Here is a 14,537-nt window from a genome sequence, read left to right on the forward strand (position 1 = left end):
TTTGCATAACAGATCTCAATTAAGAATTGTTAATGTTTGCAAAAGCTTAACTGTTTTAACACAATTTCGCACTATGCCACACAAAACATAACACACAAAAATTATATAATTTAAAAGTATTACTAAGTGACAGTGACTTTAAATTTTCTACTACAGAAACAAGTGGAATTTTTCAACGAAAAAAAAAAAAAAAAAACCTCTTCAGAAAAAATAGATGTTTCATGATGCATCACCATCTCATGATGCAGACCAGACTCAATTACTCTGCTTGTACAACAGTTACCACACCTAAAAACACTGTTCAGATGTTGCATTTCAAGACATTTGTTAGATTTTTGTCCTCAAACTTCTTCTGAGTGCAACTCATCTAGTCAGCTATATTCTTTTGATAAGATTTTTGTCTGTCTGCAGCTGCGAAATAACAAAATAATTCAGTGTAATGATAATGAACTGTAATGCAGTCATAACCTGCCTGGAAATACTTAAAGTCATGCATTTAACTGACAATAACCGATCAGAATTGAGCAACAGTCCAGTAGTATAAAACGAGAAAATAAAGTTTGTTGACAAACTTTACGGTGACTTGAGAAAGTTTGTAGTATGAATTAACATTTTGCTAATATGATTAGTATGTTTCCAGCATGGATTGGTATGTTGTTAGCATGTTGCTAGTATGGATTGATATGTTGTTATAATATCCAATGTAAAGTTAATAGTAGTTTTATATAATGGATGTCTATGGGACAACTGTCATAGCAACTGGGTGCTGCAATTGTTGTCATGGCAACAAGGGTGCTGTAAGTGGTTGCTAGGGTGTGGCTTGTAAGCTGAAACGTCATCAGTGACTGGCAGATTGGTAGTCTGAGTTAAATGACCCCAACATTTGTATGACAGTCTGGCGCAAAGTTATGAGGTCACAAAGTTTCGTCTAATATTAGGTGAATGAGACTTCCAAATTTTTTGGGTCAGTTTTTGGAAACCCAAAATCAGATCAGTTGGAAAAGATATAGCAACTTAATTCCGTACAGTTTGAAGGATTGGAGTTAGTTTAATGGTTGTAGTATGAACAGTCTAGGAGAAGATGCGTTCTTAAAATAGTCTAAGAAGATGAAATAATAAGTTTATGTAGTACAACAGCATGTTGGCTTTCTCAAGCCACCATGATGATTACAAATGGGCACATTCAAACCAATTCTAAAAACAAGGCGTTAGGTAATTAGTAAGCCATTCCTCGTCACTAGAAAAGACACCAACAGAAAGACATGTAAATACTGTTTTATTGTAAGAAATGGACTTCAGTTAAAAATGTGGAATTCTTTAACAGCCTGCAAGTACAAAAAAACAGGGAGAGAGACAGTTTGGTCGTGGCGCGGGGGCCCACAATGTACTGAGTACCTTCGCTACAGATTGTTCTTAAAGGCCACAGAGCATTGAAAGACAGGAAGGAATGGTGAATCACTGCATTTCACAGATATTACCTGCTTCCAAACTACTTCCTTCCACATTTTTATTTGGATCCACCTCATGCCAATATTTAGCTGTCCGGCTTATGTGAAATCACAATGAACTTTTTGTCCAAAAAAATAAAATAATAATAATGCAAACTCAGAGATGCGAGTGTCACTTGTTTTCTTATTATCTCCTATTTAGAACAGATCCAGCACTGTTAAATCCACTCGAGTGCAGCAGTGTTTCCAATCCAATCAACCCAAAACAACCAACAAAAGAGGCTTTTCAGCACAAACAGGCAGGTTCTTAAGGGTCAAGGTATTTGATAGCACCAATAAAACTCTGATTGCCGGTTTTGCATGTGCTATTGACGTAGATCAAACGCAACATTGAGAACTACACACAGAAAAAGTCATAGCAATAGAGAATGACCAGTGCAGATGAAAACAATGAAGCTACACATCAGAGAAAGTTGGCACAGTGATCCCGAATCAAAATCTTTTCACCAATCTCCTAAAAGCGACAAATGAAGTGAGCGATCAAACACAGGGCATCCAACTCAAAACGCAAGAAGAAAAGATTTCATCTAAAAAGCTCCTTTAGTCGATATTTTTAGTGTTCTGCTTTAAGAACGTCAGCTTGACATGGCTATTTGGGGAATGGATTTCAAAGAGTGCAATATTTTCTTTTAAATAACTCACGTTTTTATCTAGTGTACTTGTGAAAATTTGGGTCTGACAATATTCTGCTGCTACTACTTCTGAACTTAATTACAAAAGAAACTAAAGAAAAAAAAACTCTCAACGTTAACTTGAATTACAAACATTTGCCAGTAGAGACGATGCGGATGAAAGGATAGAAAAACGCATTAAATATAAGGCAGTAAAAACAGGTAGAAAACGGGCAGTGTTTGTCTTGTTAACTCAAATTTTGGCCTCGAGTCCACCAACGTAGTTCATACAGATAATTCTTTAAAACGAAAATAAAATTATAATAAAATATTTTTACCCGCGCAACTGTGGTTCTACAATACGCTGCGCTCTGTAGACCAAAGAGCACGACTGAGTGTTAGTACATGCGCCGACTTGAAAAACGACGCTCAACTACATCCAAAAAACAAAGAAAAGACAAACGTCAGACTGGGTCCACTCCCTCCAGACAGTCTGTATAAGGCACAGTCACTGAGGATAGACTGGAGCGGTGGTGACTGCTACCTGCCTTACGCCAAAGCAACCACCAAAACCATGAGTGGAAACTAGGAGGTCAGAGGGGTTTGGCGATGAACTAAACGCACGTTTGGTCATTCCGTCCCTCAGTTTTTGTGTCAGTAACGTACAAATAAGACGTGATCACAGATATGTACCACAGCAGTGAGGGGAGAGACGCCACTAGAAATCACTACAGACGATGTGTTTCGGAGACATTTAAAATAAGATAAATACATTTGCAGGTGTCTGAAGTTGCTGAAAGAGGAAAGCAAAGTTAGATTGTATATTACAAGAGATGAAACGCTCTCTTTCCTTGGGAGCGGAACAGGAGTATCGTGGCAGCCAGAGGTCTGAGGGCTTTAAAAACAGCATGATGTGTGTCTATGCATGCTTTAGCAGATGCGATGGGACTCGATATGGAGTTTGTTCGGAAAAGTCCAAACGCGTAACGTAATGTGTGGATAGGGGAGGTAAGTGACTGTGTGGACAGGGCAGGAATGGAGGGTGTGAGAGGAGGGTAAAACTGCAGCGAGACACGAGCATTAGAACTCCTCCTGGTCCTCTGACTCAGCGTCTGGTATGACAAACCCCTCCTGAGAGAGAGCGAATGAGAAACAAACAGAGACAGAGAGAGAGAGTGAGTCATCTGATAACACAAGCCCTGTCATTTAAAACTTGTTTAAATAATCTTTTCTTCTAGACTATATTTTGGGGTAAAATAAATTTATGTGAATATGTTATCAAAAGTGTCAAAATTTTCAATGCATACTAATTCATTAAATGATTTAGAGTTTAATGAGTATCTGCAACATATTTCATCACATATCATCCTTTATAGTTGGGCTGCACAATTAGTTAAAATGAAATAGAGGATCAGCAAAAGTTACAAATGTCATGCGTATTAGGGCTCGGCTATTAATCGAAAAGTAATTAAAATCGACATTCAGAACCTATAATCGATCTAATTCTTTCAGGTACATTTTTTCTATTACTTACCGCATGTGTAGTCACGTGATCCCATTCTGTTAAGGGTAATTTAAACTTCTGCATCAACGCACGAGTGATGCGCAGTCACAAACCTGCACACCTCTCAAAAAAATGTAACTACTAGTCGCACGTTTGCACTACACTGAAGATGAATGGAAGCTGCACTAAAGATGCCTTAATATGAGGGCTGCTCGATTTTGGGAAAAATCATAATCATGATTATTTTGGTCATATTTGTAATCACGATTATTTCAAACAATTATCAGTTGATGTCAAAATTATTAGCGCTTCTAAGATTAAAAAAAATAAATAAATAAATTTTCCCAAATTATGTTTAACAGAGCAAGGAATTTTAACAGTATTTCCTATAATATTTTTTCTTCTTGGCTTATTTGTTTTATTGTAGCTAGAATAAAAGCAGGTTTAAATATTTTGAAACCCATTTTAAGGTCAATATTATTAGCCCCCTTAAGCAATATATTTTTTGATTGTCTGCAGAAGAAACTACTGTTATACAATGACTTGTCTAATTACTCTAATTAAGCCTTTGAATTGCCTTTAATCTTAATGCTTGTATTTTGAAAAATATCTAGAAAAATATTATGTACTGTCATCATAGCAAAGATAAAAGAAATCAGTAATTAGAAAAGAGATATTAAAACTATGTTCAGAAATAAGTTTAAAAAAATTACTTTCAGTGGCGGAGTGGATAGTGCTGTCGCCTCACAGCAAGAAGGTTGCTGGTTCGAACCTCGGCTCAGTTGGCGTTTCTGTGTGGAGTTTGCATGTTCTCCCTGCCTTCGCGTGGGTTTCCTCCGGGTGCTCCGGTTTCCCCCACAGTTCAAAGACATGCGGTACAGGTGAATTGGGTAGGCTAAATTGTCCGTAGTGTACGAGTGTGTGAATGTGTGTGTGTGTGGATATTTCCCAGAGATGGGTTGCGGCTGGAAGGGCATCCGATGCGTAAAAACTTGCTGGATAAGTTGGCGGTTTATTCCGCTGTGGCGACCCCGGATTAATAAAGGGACTAAGCCGACAAGAAATGAATAAACAGAAATTGGGGAGGAAAAGGGTTGCTAATATTCAGGAGGGCTAATAATTCTGACTTCAACTGTATACATACAGTTATTTTACAATACAATAAATTTATACAACAGAATAAAAATATGAAACCAACTGTGCTTTAAGCATCTTCACTGTAAGAAAAACACTTTAGCTACAAAAATCCTTCAGTCAAGAGCAGAGAGGGATTTTCACGTTTTGTTTGATTAATGATAAAAACAGGCGGCAGCAGGAATATTTCGTGCTGTCTCTTGAATGGTTTCTCTTTCGCGTGTTTTTTTATTCTCAACTTGTTTGTTTATTACACAAATTAAGGTTAATATGAATAATCACTAAACACCGCGTTTTGACACCTATTTGACCATTAAAGCACTCACGTTAAGATGACTTTAGATGTCTGCGTTCCTCTGCTCATTGTGCAAATGAGACCGAATGCTGACCGGCCGCAGCTTCTCACTGTGCATGCGTGCCACACACACACAAAAGCACACGGTCTTTCGCACTTTTAAGAGCAACGCATGGTTACAGCTGGAAAGGGGGCGGTATATGATGCAATAATTGTTTATCTCGAATAATGCTTTTTCATAATCGTTTAAAGCCAAAATCGAAATCCGATTTTCGATTAATTGCACAGCCCTACTTGATATGGCATATTTTCTATTACAGTACAACTATTATTTACATTAAAATATTTGTTTACAGAAGATGCTAGAAATGCACTGTTTAAAATATTATTTACAGGATATACAAGTTATTTTATTTAGAAAGATGCTGCTTATTTTTTTACCTTTAATATGAAAAACACTAAAAATTTTATTTGAGATTTATTTTTTAAGATATATTTTGTTTCCAAAAGTTGGTTTCAGGCAATGTGTGTTTTAAATTCCGTTATTCATCAGTAGTGTGTTTTCTTCCATTATCTTAGAGTCAAGTAGTGCCTTCATGGAAAAATCTCTCACTTGTAATATGTGAGCATTTTTACTGTACAAAACTTAAGTGAACAATGAGGGAAAAAACTAAATAAATAAATAAAATAATCGTTTATTAATTGTAATCGAGTTAAAATGTTCATTTAATCAAGAATATTACTTTAGGACAAATCACCCAGCCCTAATGCATATCTTGTAAGAGAAGCACGGTTCTGTAATCAACAGTAAATTTCCTGCAAAGGCACTGAAAACATCCCACAATGAGACATAGGAAATCAATCAGAGCAGAGGATTTAACTGCTTTCACTGATTCAGCATGACAAACAAACACACAGCTACAAAATCATTTCTATTCATCTTTATACGAGTACTTAATACAAGTTTTACAAGTAAAAGCATGTTCTTAAATATGGTGAATGTGGCCAACAGCTGTCAAATCACAGAATGATTATCTTTAATTTTAGGCTCACAACAATAAAAACGCCAGTGATTTTTCTGTATAGCGAAACAGTAAATTATGGCTCTGTTTAGTTAATACTGGTACGTAAAATTAGGTGCTGGAAATTTACAGCTGATTAAAGAGTCAGCTTTACTGCCAAATGTGCAAGAAAAACCGCTTTGATTAATTGTGCAGCCCTACTTTATAGTCCATTAAATTTTTTGATGATTTTTTGATAGTCCATTAAATTTTTTGATGATAATAGTATATATATATATATATATATATATATATATATATAAGGTAATTTTCCATCAAGTTATTAGAGCAGCTTACTGTAGTATTGGTAACCTAGTAACCAACCGTAAACAAAACAAGTAATGGGACTTTTATCACATGCACAATAACACAGGATGATGGAAGCCCAAATACTGACTAAAGCCTTCCTCACACTGTAAGATCAAATATAGTTTCATGCACTTCTGATTGAAATTTGATATTTAGCATGTGCGAATGGCGAAATTTAGGAATTCACACATGGTGAAAAATGCTATTCAAATCACTCTTCAGGAGTGAAGATAACACCATTGTCACAGAAAACAATGCAGAAATTCTGTACAAAATAGTATCACAGGGTACACAAGCTATTGTGCTCACACTACACAAACCATGATAAGTAAAGGCCAATGCAGGACTTCTGGTAAGGACCCCAGGGTCGCATCCCAAATCTTTACAAGAAGCGCCATGTGATTTTTACCGATCACAGAGAGTCAGCACCTTAGTTTTACATGTCATCATTTTACATGTGGGCATTACTGTACTGTATGTAAAATGTGGACGCTCAAGGATTAGTGTGAGCACCATCTGCTGGTCTAGTTTTCCCAGGTCTTCCATCCAGGTACTGCCCAGGCTAAACCCTGCATAGCTTAAGTGGGCAACCAGTATTGGGCTATATAATTATATAGCTGTGACTTTTTGAACAGGTACAATATATTTTCAGTTTTCTATATTCAGTGTGTTGGCATTGAATTATTTGTCAGATACCAATCAGACAGATTGAGATTCTGTGTGAGATGATATTGTGGTAAAACAGCATCTCAAGAGTTTGTCCTAATAATAGAAGCTCACTCATGACATAAATTAATCACGGCTTTGGTATGTTTAAGGCATGCTTATAAAAGGGAATCCGTTTCATGTAAGATTCATTACTATGACATGTTATACTTACATCTGTGGCATAGAGAATATCCACAATCCTCTGCAGGGTTGGGTCTCCTTCACCCTCCTTCTCTTGACAGATCAGCTCAATGTTCCTCAGTTTGCCAAAGTAAAAGTCCCGCTCCTTCTCCATATCTTGGATCGTAGACTTCAAGATGTTTAACTGAAAGTCACCACACATGCATTTTAGTTGTGGAATATGACCTAACACAGAAACAGAATGATGCGAGTGTGTATACGGTGTAACAAACCTCTTGAATTAGCTCTGCTCTTTCCTCATCGCCACCAGCACCAGGTCTCCGTGCAGAGCCAGGCACCATCTTGGGTGTTACCTTGGCAACGGCCGCCCTCTGTGGTGCTGTTGGGATCAAGCAACTAGTAGTAAGAGACTGACAACTGAGTGTGAAACATATAGGGAACATCAGGCAGTGGTTAATAATGTTCTAACCATACAGCAGAACATTACAGGATCTTAAAAAATGAGCGTAGATAAAATTATTATTTTTTAATTTGTAAGGTAGAAAGCTGACTTGATCAGCAAGAAATCGTCCCTTCAGTCATGGTGACGTCAAGCATCATGCCATTTAGTTTTTTATTAAATATTTATTTTAATTCAGAAATATCTGATTTGGGAAGTAAATTAGGTTTTAAACATGATTTCTTGCTGACTTTACACCTGTCTACTAGCATTTTGTTACAACCAACAGTCTACAATCACAGCAGTCTCATCAAGTTTATCCTTCAATGAACAGTTTCAGTCTAGAACTTTCCATGTGGGTCAGTTAGTCGTTTAATATTGTAATTAAAAATAATTTGAACTTTCAATTCACTCTGACCCAACAAAATCAACAATCCACAGCAATCATGTTGCAGGTGTATTTCTTAACTGACACCTCTCATTGTCTACACCAGGGGTTTTCAACCTGTTGGGAATTTGAGGCGTGCACCCGATTAAATTATGATAAACATTTTTATGCGTTCACTACAGTGAATCTGATTAACATTAATTCCACAGCTGACTATCAGGCACCTGTAGAGTTTATCGAGTAAAATACAAATAAAATGGACCGGGTGTTTTTATTTTAATCTTTTTAATTAATGACAGTGAATGAAAGTACAACTGGTGAGCAGTCTGACAAAAAAAGTGCCCTGCTCATTTGATCCAGAAGGATGCCCTTCTAGATCTTTCACTTTATTTAAAAACACTACTGACTACGTTTACAAGGACATTGGTAATTGAGTTATTTGCCCTTATCTGAATAAGACAACAATATAATTTAAGTGTTTACGTGAAGTGCTACTTGAATGTTGTGTCCCCAGGTTTTCCACGTTTCCTGCAGTTTCATGTAACTTTGGGTGTTTCATCTTAAATTTTTTTTACTTTAACTGCAGTTCGGTAGTTTCACTTTCACTCATGAACATTTCATTCATGCCCCAGGACAAACTGGGGTATTGGACGCGAGCAATGGAGTAAGGACTGGTTAAAGAGTGCTGTTTTAATAGAATTAAATACTGCATGCTGAATGGAAAGAAAAAAACTTCCGCATTTCACAATGTGTGTGTTTGCAGACCTTTACTGACAACCATATGTCTGGATCTTGTTGCAAAATGCAAAGTCCTACATGACGGTAATAGTTTGATAGTAGTGTTTACTTTAATAATACCACTAATACATACATACTCCACATGTATTCATTCAATTTCTGTCTAGTTTGATTATGACTTCAGTCAAATTAAGGTAATCAAAAATAAATAAATTAAAAATAATAAATAAAAAACATTGATTTTTACATGGTAGACTCTTTATCAGAGTACTGACTAAATCATATTAAAATCAATTGAGGTAAAGATGGATTTAAATTCGCACATTCTTTCAGTGACAACTTGTGACATGCTTCCTATAGGGTTTACAATGCTTCCTATAGGGTTTACAACAGTCTAAAATCGCATGTAAATGACTCTAAAACAATATTAGCACTATTTATTTGACTGTGAACAATGTTGTACTTTGATAGCCATCGGCTGCTATTGTGATTTCGCTTTTTAATAAAAAATTTAACAAATCAGTAGAGACAGAGATGTTTCAGAAGAAACATGGCCAGACTGAAACTGTTCTATTAACTAAAAAGCAAACAGGAGATTCAAAGTGTTCCAGCATCAGAATCCCCTGCAGACACTCAAGACATATCAAAGCCCAAGAGCCCATCACACAGCTTCATACCGATTTCAACTGCTGGTTTGGTTGTCCTAACAGGGGGAGGCTGATGGACTGCAGTACACCAATGAACAGACATTTTTGAGAAAATTAAAACAAGAGCAAAAACAGAATGATCAAGTCTCTAAATGTGTCCAATAAAGAAATTAATGTAACTGAAAATAAACATAATACAATGCCTAATGGAAATCACTAAAACGAGGAAGCAAAATGTTTATATTGTGCATGTGCATTTTTTTGGCTGATACAATATGTATACAATATGCTGGGAATAAAACTGAGGTGTATAAAATGAGTTCAAAGTGACCAACCTGCATTCATGATCTTCTTGGGCTTGCTGAGGGCAGACATGGAGGGGTTTGGAACTGGCATTGTGTCCTGGCCCTGTCGCGCCTCCACTGGGTCATACTCTTTCCCATCATAGTTGGCGTCAAAGAACTTTTTAAACCACTGAACATACTCGAAATTGTCCTGAAATTTGCCCTTCACCAATTTGTCAACTGGGATAATCTGATGGAGAAAACATCCAAATATAAATACATGGATTTACCATTCATATTTTTAAAAAAAAAAGCATAAACAGAAGAATACCACCATATATGAAGAATTGTGTTACTTGCCCTGCTAGACAAATATCAAAATCTTCTCTTTTTTGACAACATTGTTGTAAAGCGCAAAACTTATAATTTAGGATTTATTCACTCTTATCTTTAAACCTTTTTTGAAACACATTTGTATGGATAAACTTCTGTTTTGCTCAACTTGCATGTATGGATAAACTCAAGGACAAAAAAGTTCCGCAACTCACCTTATCAACTCCCATCTTCTTAAAGGCAGCTTGCAATATCTTAAAATTGTGAATGTATTCATGCTCTAACTTTGCCCCAAATTTAACTTTCTTCAAAGGTATGCAGCCTGGGAACAGCATGTCCATGAACTGGCAGTAGGCTGCACCTATAGGGAAAGATAATAGAATACAAAGAGATCAATTAAAAGACATCATTTTACAGGAAGAGAAAGTTATTTGTTCATCGTTTTTTTTATTCACAGGACACGGTAGTGGATTTAAAAATATCTGACGTGTGTAAAGGTCTTTGGACACAAAAGTCCAAAATTTCCGTATGGGTTTTTCACGTTTGGAACCAAAACATTCATCACACAAAGACAAAGTAACCTTGCACACAGTCTGATAAATAGTCTAGGGGGCATGGGGGGGGGGGGGGGGGGTTAAATATCCAGCGGGAAAAATAAGTATTATTGAACATGTCATGTTTTATTCCTGGGAAAATTATTATTAAAGCCGTTGACATGGAATTGAACCAGATTTTGGTAAAAACCCAAACAATACAAACATAAAATATGACAAAACAAAAAATAACACCTGAACTAACTAATGAATTACAACTAAGAGATTTCAGCTGCTGTCTGGGCTTTCACTGCCTTTCTACACTACCCTTTCATCATGTGTTCAATACTCTTCTCAGCGCCATTTAATTTCATTATGGATTACTTAATTTGTAAGCTAATTAGATTTGTTTTCTTTATGGATTTCTTTGGTTGTTACCAACCAGTTAATAGTTCATTCCGCTGTGGCAACCCCTGATAAACTAAGGACTAAGCCGAATGAAATTAAATAAAAAAAAAAAAAAAAGAATGAATACATCACATAACAATTAGGAGTCAAATCAAGCAGCAATGCCTTATTATTTCTCTTCAAAAAAAAAAAAAAAAAAAAAAAAAAAAAAAAAAAAAAAGGAATAAAGAGGAGTTCACATCATCACAGAGCAGAGCCGGGATTATCCCGAAATTCAAAGTTTAAGAAAATCAGAGGCATTTGGATACTTTGTTTACAATGTTGCAGACACATGACACACATTTCTGTAAACGCCACATTCTTTCTTTATATCACACACTTTGTCAAAAAGTGTTTTGGCTTTTGCTTGTACCCTAACCTGAATTTTTTAATGACTGACAAAAGTTTCAGTGTGTAAACATGATTGACAAAAATGTGTGGTTGAATTATTTTAACATGCAAACACTTTAGACTCAAATCTGAACTGTTAATGCATCTCTGTTGGTCATCTAATTGATACAGCATTAGCAGATTTTGTTGTAAGAGAGCTAATAAACCTGGAAGCACCACCAGCACAAATCAAATATTACAAATCTGTAATTCACCATTGTTGTTGTTACATATGAGGTTCTCCTCCTTTTTTCCAAAAGTCTTAAAGTATTATGAGAAATAAACCAAATCAACCAGCTAAACAGCAGCAAACTTTGATTTGAACAAACAGAGTGGCACAAATCTACATTCACAGTACAGCCCTATTTTAAGCAACATTCTGGTTTATACGAGTTCTATTTTTATTAATGGATTTCACTATTCTTAACTCATTCAGGGTCCTTATTTTAGTCAACGAAAAAGACAATCCCTTAACGCACTGCAAATCACATTCAATCATTAAAAAAATGAACAAAATAATAAACTATAAACCAAAAGTTCCTTTGAAAAATATATACACAAACACTGTAATATTTTGAGAGCATATTGTTACAGACTCAATAACATCATAACCAGTGCATTATGAAAAAGTCCATTGCATCCACAGCTCTTCTGGTATCGGAACATTACTACTCTAATGTATAATTAATGCAGTTTTCACAATTAACAGGGCTGTTATTATAAACAGTTACTTTTGAATATTAAAGAAAATTAAAAGTAGGCTTCAACAACGCAACATGCTATCAATTAAAAACCTCTGAACTTTAATGTTTCACTTTAAGGCTTATTAGTTATTGTTAAAAATGAAGTAAATCTAAATGAACTCAAATCATCCAGATCGTACAAAAAAAAAAAAAAAAAAAAAACTCACCTGAACATAAAAGCTCAATCTTGGTAAAGTTCATCTGTAGAGACTCATTGATCCACGCAAGCATGTCATGACGACTCAGATTGTCGCTAGTCACTGAGGTGGAATATACGTTCACAGCCATGTCCTGAAATAAAAACGAGACATCAGGAGAAACCATGGGCTCAAGCAGACTCGTGCTGAAACTAGGGTGTAATTTAATACAGATCAATGTAACATGTGACCCTGGACCACAAAACCAGTCTCAAGTTGCAAAGATAAACGTCAGGCTATAGCCAATAAATGCATTATGTGGGTCAAAATGAGAGATTTTTCTTTTATGACAAAAACATTTGAGTATTAAGTAAAAACCACGTGACGTCCCATGAAGACATTTTAATAAATTCCGCACTATATATATATGTATGTATACACATACATATATACATACATTTAAATTATTTGGTTAGTTATGTGCATTTCTGAGAACTTTATTTTAGACATATTTTGGTAGTTTTCTTAATATTTCTTATCCCCCACCCCAGTTTTATTTTTAAATGTATGCCAAACAAATCAACTGTATAAACATTTACTTACTTTTCCAATTCCTTTTAACCTTCAGATTGTCAAATAATTGTATGTATCCCAAATACTGTCTCATCTCAACGAACCAAACACCAATGGAAAGCTTTTTTATTCATAACTCTCAAAATTGACACTAATGAGTGCTTTTGAGATCAAGTGTCACATAGTATAATAATCTAAAATAAGTCAAAATCTCAATTTTACTACAAAAGGTTATCAATAAGCACTTTGACAGTGTATAAAGGATGCAGCATTATGCACTTGATAACATGGGTGTCTCATAAGGGTGTGTACCATGAATGTTTAACCTCAGATTTAACCTCAAGATTTCTGTATTCCCTCCATAAACACAACACATAAACTCTTGCATTAAAAAACTCTTCATTCAATATACACACTGTTATCTAAGACAATTAACACTATGTAAAAACTACTGGTCTTCTAGTTAACATACTGGTTAGTGTAATGCATTTTAATGGCAGAGTCTAAAGACAGCTGAGAAGATGCTGAGGAAGAGGTTTAATAGTGCGTTGATGACAGTCCTTCTAGCTGTTATAAAACATGACAGATTACCCTATTTAGACAGCATTTTGTCCCCTAGAATTGTGTTTATTTTTTTGTTAAAACTACGCACATTTAATTCGAATGCGCATACGACGCTCTAAACGCTCTCTTGGTAGGCAGCTCGCTAGGATTTGAGACACAGCCCTGAGTCATACACCGCCTCAGCTGCTCCTCATTCAGGCCTCGCCTTCCTTTCAAGAGCCTTTAAAACATGCGTATTTGCCGATAATTACTACGAAAACTAGGCTAAAATAAATCTAGGCATTTATTCGAGCAACAAAGGCAAGCCTCGTCCTCCTCCGGACCGACGAAATACAAGACAAGCCCAGCAAATTCTTTTGTCCCATAAAACATCAGCAGCAGCATCAGCTTCCGTTAGCGGCCGGGGCTAACCGTTCATTTCAGCGCACTCGTTTAAAACAGACCGTCTTCGGTGTGTTTATAACGCTTTAACTACAATGTCATTAAATAACCCGCGTCTCTATATCGTCGATTCAGGACATAAAATAAGAAGTGGTAAACGTGTAACGGTATTTGAAAACGTCTTAGACGAGTTTTACCTCTTGTTCGCCGGCGCCTCTTTCTCTCAGATCATGCGTCGGTTTGTTCTTTGGCTGCTTGACGTCATCGCGTAGAGCTACGCAGGGAACGTATTGTGCAAAACATATATGGCAAATTAAGAGTCTTTCCTGGTCGTTGCTTATGCTCATCCTTCAAAACTTTATACCAAAATATGTCAAAACCTTGCGAAAAATAAATAAATAAACTTGCAAAAATGAGGAAGGAGAACTCATTTCTAATAACTGATTCATTTTATCTTTGCATTGATGACAGTAAATAATATTTGACTAGATATTTTTCAAGACTTCTATACAGCTTAAAGTGACATTTAAAGGCTTAACTCGGTTAATTGAGAGGGTGCTCGCTGCAGAGCCATTTGAGGAGAGGTGAGCTCCAGAGAGGGGGAGCATGAGCTGTCGCTCCTCCTCCTGTAAGCTGTTTTAATGCGTACACCAACCCCACCCCTAACCC

At 36.1% G+C, this 14,537-nt stretch overlaps 1 protein-coding gene across 2 annotated transcripts; it reads right to left on the bottom strand.

Moving 5' to 3' along the window:
* Positions 1-1,259: 1,259 nt before the first annotated feature.
* On the bottom strand, positions 1,260-14,128 carry mapre1b (microtubule-associated protein, RP/EB family, member 1b). Of its 2 annotated transcripts, XM_087305262.1 has the most exons (8): positions 14,066-14,128; positions 12,381-12,504; positions 10,316-10,461; positions 9,819-10,017; positions 9,514-9,561; positions 7,544-7,650; positions 7,303-7,455; positions 1,260-3,250 (listed from the first exon to the last, which is right to left on the bottom strand). In XM_087305262.1, the coding sequence occupies exons 2-8, from the start codon at positions 12,499-12,501 to the stop codon at positions 3,200-3,202; spliced, it is 825 nt and encodes a 274-aa protein (XP_087161388.1). In that variant the 5' UTR covers positions 12,502-12,504; positions 14,066-14,128; the 3' UTR covers positions 1,260-3,199.
* Between the last annotated feature and the right edge of the window lie 409 nt (positions 14,129-14,537).

Source organism: Danio rerio, chromosome 23 (assembly GCF_052040795.2).
Source record: "Danio rerio strain M-AB ecotype USA chromosome 23, GRCz13ab, whole genome shotgun sequence".
Classification (NCBI taxonomy): domain Eukaryota; kingdom Metazoa; phylum Chordata; class Actinopteri; order Cypriniformes; family Danionidae; genus Danio; species Danio rerio.

Bases quoted from the DNA above. Each gene is read 5' to 3' on its own strand.
- mapre1b (XM_087305262.1), bottom strand. From the start codon at position 12,501: ATGGCTGTGAACGTATATTCCACCTCAGTGACTAGCGACAATCTGAGT. The intron at 7,651-9,513 runs GTATGAAGCTGT...TGATCCCAACAG, and splicing joins CAAACCAGCAGTTGAAATCG to CACCACAGAGGGCGGCCGTT. The intron at 3,251-7,302 runs GTAAGTATAACA...GCTCTCTCTCAG, and splicing joins ATATTCTCTATGCCACAGAT to GAGGGGTTTGTCATACCAGA.